The 7415-nt window shown below is 36.5% G+C and overlaps 1 protein-coding gene across 1 annotated transcript; it reads left to right on the top strand.

The window, feature by feature from the left end:
• The first annotated feature begins 714 nt into the window (after positions 1-714).
• On the top strand, positions 715-4495 carry LOC107781495 (zinc finger CCCH domain-containing protein 30-like). Its single transcript, XM_016602205.2, has 2 exons — positions 715-1109; positions 1941-4495. Exon 2 carries the CDS (start codon positions 2040-2042, stop codon positions 4125-4127), a length of 2088 nt encoding a protein of 695 aa, XP_016457691.2. The 5' UTR covers positions 715-1109; positions 1941-2039; the 3' UTR covers positions 4128-4495.
• The last annotated feature ends 2920 nt before the right edge of the window (positions 4496-7415 follow it).

Raw genomic sequence — 7415 nt, 5'->3', positions numbered from 1 at the left:
TAATCTTTTCTAAGACAAAAACAATTAAAACATGTTAGTAAAAAAAGGCAAGGGTCAATTTAATTACACGACTATCTAGTCCCCACAGTGGGCGCCAAACTGTTTACCCGTAAAATGGTACATTTGAATTTATACGTGGTTTCTAGATAAGTGAATTAATTTGATCCTGAAATAAATAAATAATCGAAGAATTGCACAATACTTAGCCTTAGGTTATAGACGAAGCAGCAGAAGCAACGATTCCGGAAACAGGGTTTTCGGGCACAACAACAAAGAAAATCAAGAAATAAGGAGATAAGATTGGATTGAGCTTTGTATAAAGTATAACATATGTTTGCCAGAAAAATTCGTGTCCCTTACAATAATAACTGAACTCACTATTTATAGTTATGAAGAAGGTCCAAGGGCCGTGCCTTTTTTTAATGTCAATTATGAGGGACATTGATAAAGATATAACGATGAACATAAATATCAAATTCCTTATAACGGGTAGTTGCCTTCGGGCTTTAGCCATCTCATGTCTTGGTTCTACGTGTCCCTTAATTGAATCATAATACGAATATTGAAAGGAGAAAGACATGATGAAAAATGAACTCGCATAAAAACTTTCGGGAATACTATTAGACTAGTAAATTTATTTTGCTGTGAGACCATATTATTTTATTTATTCTATGTTGCAAATGTGATCACTACTATATAAGATGGTTTCATTGGACAGGCGTTCATTTCAACCCAAAAGATAAAGCGACACTCACACAGAGAGAGCGCATTCCTCCTAATAGAGTATTGCTATTCGTATAATTACTAATAAGCCCTCTAATAACAGTAATAATGACTGACTAAAAGAGAGAAAAAGCAAGCAAGGGGGAGAGAGAGAGAGAGAGCGCGCATAGGAAATGGCGAAGAAAAGAGAGGAAGAAGTGGCAGCAGCAGCAGCTCTCCTCCTCTTGGGTTCTCACAACTTTCTCTCTCTAGATCTCTAAAAATCAATTCTTGCCCACTTCTCTTTCTCTCTATATATAGCCCATATATATATATGTAGTGATGAACAGGAAAGTGTAGGGATCTGCTGCTAGGGATACACTTTGCTCTTATTACCTCAAATTTTGGTGAGAAATGCTTCCAAATTTAATTTCCCATGTGTTTAATATATCATTGTAAATATTTATGTACTTCCTGTGCCAAAGCTACTAGATATGAAATTTATGTTAATGTTCTTAATTATAAAAAGGGTGAATAAATGGGTGTGATGGGTTTTTGGAGTTTGGACAATGGTTTTGGTCGATGGTCTACACTATTTTACCTTTTCTTTTTGTCCCTGTTTTTAGTTGGAAAGATTTTGTTAATCTTTGGGAGATTCTTTTCTTAGCTACTCTTCCTGTTTCTCACTGCACCAGTCTTTGTTGTTGACTCAATTTATTTCCTTCAACTGTAGACTTTATTTTTTAAAGCATCTTGTTCTAATGTAGTATCTGTCATTTTATTTTGAAAAAAATGAGAATTTAAATTTACAAAAGTAGTATGTGAATTTATTCCTAGTCAAGATAGAGTCTTTCAATTTTTTTTTTCTTTTCTATTTTTCCATCTTAGTTGAGAATATTAGTATTTGTTCCCATCAGTCTCTTTGATATGTGCCTTTCCTTTTTCTTTAAGAGTCAGAAGGTAGGTTTCAAAGCTCATTCCTTTTTCTATCTTCTCAGTGTGGTGAATTGTGTTTTAGTGATAAAGAGTACTCTTGGTTTGTCCATATGATCTAATTTGTACAGTACTTAGTCAAAATCTGTCAACAATCAACTGCTCCCTGAACGTGCCATTGAATTTGAGTTCTTATCATTTGTCACAGAAGATTGACTTCTTTGAGCTGCTGCAGATTTTGCAGTGATAGATTTTGCCTGATTTGTTGTGTTCTGATACTAATTCGAGATTTTCTTCTCTTTCAGTTGGATTATGAGATGAGAGTATACACTCGAGAGTAGCTGTTAGAAAAGAGATTATTATCTTGTTACACCATTAGCTTTGGTATTTGTTGTACTACAAACATGAACATGAATCATCTGACTGTTGAAACTGAAGATACTTTTGCTAGCTTGCTTGAATTTGCAGCCAACAACGATGTAGAGGCATTTAAAAGTTTGATGGAGCGTGATATATCTGGTATTCATGAGGTTGGACTGTGGTATGGGCGCCAAAAGGGCTCAAAGCAAATGGTTCTCGAGCATAGAACTCCTTTGATGGTTGCTGCTATGTATGGTAGTGTTGATGTTTTAAAACTGATTCTTTCTCTACCTGGAGTTGATGTAAATCGTTCTTGTGGCCGTGATAATAGCACTGCCCTTCATTGTGCTGCCTCCGGTGGATCTTTGAATGCTGTTGATGCCATCAAACTTCTTGTTCAAGCTGGTGCTGACCCAAACATAAAAAATACCAATGGCCATCGCCCTCTTGATGTTATAGTTATTTCTCCCAAGTTTCACACCATGAAATCTTGCCTCGAAAATCTGCTCAAGACTGATGCTACCGAAGACTGCAACCTAAGGGTGTCTATGGCCACTTCAAGCTCAAATTCTCCACCACTTTCGCCTTCTCCTGGAAATAGATCACCATCTTCTGCTTCAGACACAACTTCTTCCCCGAGGAGTGCAAAATCTAGTGATCTCCCTGTGCCCTTTACTTCAGAGAAGAAAGAATACCCTATCGATCCCTCCATGCCTGACATAAAAAACAGCATCTACTCCACAGATGAATTCAGGATGTTCTCATTTAAGATCAAGCCTTGCTCTCGCGCATACTCCCATGATTGGACTGAATGTCCATTTGTCCATCCAGGTGAAAACGCTCGAAGAAGAGATCCAAGAAAGTACCACTACAGCTGTGTACCTTGCCCTGAGTTTCGCAAGGGAGCTTGTCGACGAGGGGATATGTGTGAATATGCTCACGGGGTTTTTGAGTGTTGGTTGCATCCTGCTCAATATCGAACTCGGCTTTGCAAAGATGGTACAAACTGCGATAGAAGAGTTTGTTTCTTTGCCCACACGCAGGAAGAACTCAGGCCACTGTATGTCTCTGCTGGTTCTGCTGTTCCTTCACCTCGATCAAATGCTTCTGCTGCCAATGCCTTAGATTTCGCCGCTGCCATGGGCCTCATACCAGGTTCTCCTTCCTCAGTCTCTGTTATGCCCCCATCACCTTTCACTCCTCCAATGTCTCCCTCGGCTAATGGCATTTCCAACATTGGTTGGCCCCAACAAAATGTACCAGCGTTGCATCTTCCTGGCAGCAATCTTCAGTCCAGTCGCTTGCGATCATCACTCAATGCAAGAGACATCCCTGCCGAAAATCTGACTATGTTGTCAGATTTTGATGTGCAACAAAAGCAGCTACTGTATGAATTGTCTTGCCTATCCCACTCCAGCATGAATGCTAATTCTTTTAGCCATTCAGTTCATCCTAGGACCTTAACCCCTTCTAATCTCGAGGATTCATTCTCCGCTGAGAGTTCATCTCCTAGATATTCCGATCACTCATTAACTCAAGCTGTTTTTTCCCCTACCCACAAGTCTATAGGTTTCAATCAATTCCAGCAGCAGCAGGCGACGTTATCCCCAATTAATACAAGATTTTCACCAAAAACTGTTGAAAGTCCTCTATTGCAGGGCTCTTTTGGGGTTCTGCCACTGCGGAATATGTCTCCCCGAGGGATGGAACCAATCTCACCAATGAGTTCCCGTGCCTCAATACTTGCTCAGAGTGACAAGCAGCAGCATTTTAGGAGTCTCAGCTCACGTGATCTTGGCTCCAGTGCCTCTGCCATTGTTGGCTCTCCAGCAGATACTTGGTCGAACTGGGGTACAGCTACGGGAAAGCCAGACTGGGCTGTCAATACTGAGGAGTTTGGTAGGCTAAGGAGATCATCATCATTTGAACTTGCCAACAGTGAAGAGGAGCCTGATCTATCATGGGTTCAATCTCTTGTCAAAGAATCACCACAGGAAGTTAAGGACAAGTCTGCATCTCGTGTATCAGGCGTTACAAGTGCTGGTGCAGATATCAGAGAAGCCTCAACATCGAGTTCCCAGATTGGACAATTTGATCAACTGGGCGCATGGATGGAGCAAATGAAGCTTTGATCAGCTAATACCTCAGTAAAAACATCCTCCATTTTCCATTTACCGATCCTTGACGCCTCAAAGCATAAGGTTTTGGTAAATATCAACTGGTTTTTGTTCTTGTATTCACTTCATGTTGGCTTGGGAGCAAGGCAACTGTAAGCAGAGATGAAGCCAGCAAGCAGTGAAAGAAGAGATGAAGCCAGCAAGCAGTGAAAGAAGTTCCATACTATTGAAGAAATTAACTTTATAATTTGAATTTATTATTTAAAGCAGGTAATATAAAATTGGGTTTAGGTGATTTTCTCCAACATTACTGAATGTAGACTTACTAAAGAAATTTTTTACCTTGATTTCTTTAATTATAAGGATATTTCAGTGTACTAAAAGCAATTTTCATTTTTGTGACAAATCTCTATTGACATGAAGTTATTTCAGATGAATGCTGATAAAAGGTTTTGAATTTTTGGTCCACCCTTTTTTGGGGTGGGAAAAGAAATATGATATGCAAATTAGTTATTCTGAATTCTGATGTTGTGGCTTGGAATAATGTTAGTGCAAGAAGGTACTGTGTAAAGGTAGATAAGAAGGCTATCTGATTAGTTTTTGATGTAACATGCTTGTTCAGAGTAATTGGAATTAGAATTCCATATTCCTTTACCTGACACGTGTATTCTGTCCTTTTTGCTTATAACAGTAATGTACAGGCTAGTTTACTCGCACCTCATGTAAAGTAGTGGCGTTTAGCTTAGCTTGTTGCACCTCCATGATTCTCACATGGCATAGGTACGGGTGACTTTGTCCACCAATGTTTAGTCGGATGGAAAGAAATAATCTCTGTTGTGATGAACTCTAGTCTCCTATGTTTGCTTGTACTTTCTTCGTTGATCATTAGACCACATAATTGAATGCGATATGCTTATTCTATCCTTAGACATGCTTATTCTACCCTTAGGTATATGCTTATCCTTTCTTTAAGTTCCCAACAACATGAGTTAATAGTATATTTTATCTTGGAGAGTGGTGGATTCCAAATCCCAAAAAGTTAGATTTGGGGTTAGTGGAGGATGTGGAAGTGAAGGAGGGTTTGGGAAAAAGGCTTATTCATTTGGGGTTACACCAATCCTTCTGGGGATTGGATGCGATGGTGATTTTTTTTATTAGATTGGGAATAATGAATAAATACTGATATTCATCACATGCTGTGAATATTTTTTTGCATGTGGACTTAGCATAAAGATTTTCTGAAATCTCTATTATGCTTCACGTTCCTTTCGACTAAACAATAGGGTTCCAAAAGGCTGATCTGTACTCAATATTCTTTTCGTTCACACGGGTGGTTTTTTCGGTTTTCCTCCGGTCTAATAACCTATTTTGAAGCTCCGACTAATTTAAATTTGTGCCGTGTAAGGCATATTTTAAGGAGGAAGTGCTCCATACAAGGGTGATTTATATTTTTCTTCATCCTTGTGATTAGGGGTGGCAAACGGGTGGGTCATATTGGATATGAGTCGGGTTAAAAATGGGTAATACAAAAACGGATAAATTATCCGACCCGACCTATATTTAATACAGATAAAAAATGGGTTAATCTGTGGATAATATGAATAAGTATACTGCCCATGACTTTTTGAATATGATCACTTTTGGGAGAATTCTTAGTCTCCCAATTTGAGGCTTTACAAATGTAAAAGTTAAACCCATTACTTATCCATTTTCTAAATAGATAATATGATTCTTATCCATATTTGGACTCTCTTTTAAAAAGTTAATTATCCAAACACATTTTTAGTCGATAATATGGATGTATAACTAATTTTTTTTAACGATTTTGACACCACTACTTAGTGATTAGGAAGAAGAAAGAATTAGGAAAATAAACCAGAAAAGGAGCGAATAAGAACACAAACGTCCTTTTGGCTTGGTTTTGGTGGTCTTTTCGATATGTTCTTTTATTGCCGAAAGTTATAGCATTGGCCTTGAATTAACCAAATGGCATCGCATCTGAAATTTTGATGTTTCAGTATATGAAAAGAATTTTATAGATGAATGATAGTACTAGTAATTATTCTTTTCATTCATTTTTGTTTCTGTTCTTGTCATAATCATTCCTTTTTCATATTTTAAGTTTTGGCAATTTTTGAAGGTAATAATATGAACTATAGCGAAAAAACAAAACAAAATGCAAGATTTGGCCCAACTCATTCCATTATTCCATCCAATTAGTGGCCTTAAGTTCGACTTTTGATTCTCCCATAAGACGGTTTAGTATTTAGAATTTATGGAACTTGAAATTTTGTGTCATTTTATTATACACACATAGATACGGGCACGAACAATTCGAGCTGAAAAGTAGATGGTACAATCAATTCATAACAACATAGCTTGTCTTTATTTCTTGTAACTCTTAAGAACCAAAATTATGTCTTATTCACCCTAAAATAAAAAGATTATTTGTCTCTTGAGGGCAAGGAAGGGGCAAGCAGAGAAATAGAAAGAAAAAGAAAAGCTTAATTTTGAATATTAGCCCTTTAGATTAAAATTTGGGGATGACTTAACCTGGTAGTTAGCGGTGACCAATAGAAATATTTGAAAGTAATTGGTGCATACTGCAAAAGCTAACAATTGAACAGTTTAGGTGACCTGCAGACACCTAAATATGGAAACTTTACCACTTTTATATGAAAACTAGTCAATTTGTTAAAAATAAATATAAAGAAAATTTAGTGTTAAAATCTTTATAATTAAAAAATAAATCTTTACTCTTTGTTCAATTTTATCTTCTCTATATTCTTCAACCATAAACCATAACTGTGATCTAATTACTTTAACAAGATTGATTGCTTCTTTTTACAATTTTCACGACTGACTCTCTCTATTTTTTATACACATGGAAGCGTACACTTTGCTCATTTGCAACAATGTTATTGAGCTAATTTGAAGGTTTAAATTACAAGAGGAAATCTTGTTTTATTGATGAAAATAAAATTAATGTACTTAAATAAACATTAAATGTCAACATTGGTACCTTGTTGTGCTACTTACCATATATTGATACCTTATATCATGCCATAAAATGCTATCATCACTATTAAACAATTCAATTTTGAAAACAAAAAATCTACAAGGTCAAGTTTTAGTTTTTGTATTTCTGTAACATCTTTGCTTTATCCTTCATTTTCAATCTTTTTCTCTACTTTTGTTTTTGGAGTATCATTAAATTTCAAAAATAAGGTATTAAAGGAAAAAGAAAGAAAATATAACTTGTAAAACACTTAACAAAAATTAAGGAAATGTCACTTCTACAAT

Source organism: Nicotiana tabacum, chromosome 15 (assembly GCF_000715075.1).
Source record: "Nicotiana tabacum cultivar K326 chromosome 15, ASM71507v2, whole genome shotgun sequence".
NCBI lineage: Eukaryota > Viridiplantae > Streptophyta > Magnoliopsida > Solanales > Solanaceae > Nicotiana > Nicotiana tabacum.
Note: the sequence above shows the minus strand (reverse complement) of the source record. Positions and strands in the feature narration are given on the sequence as shown.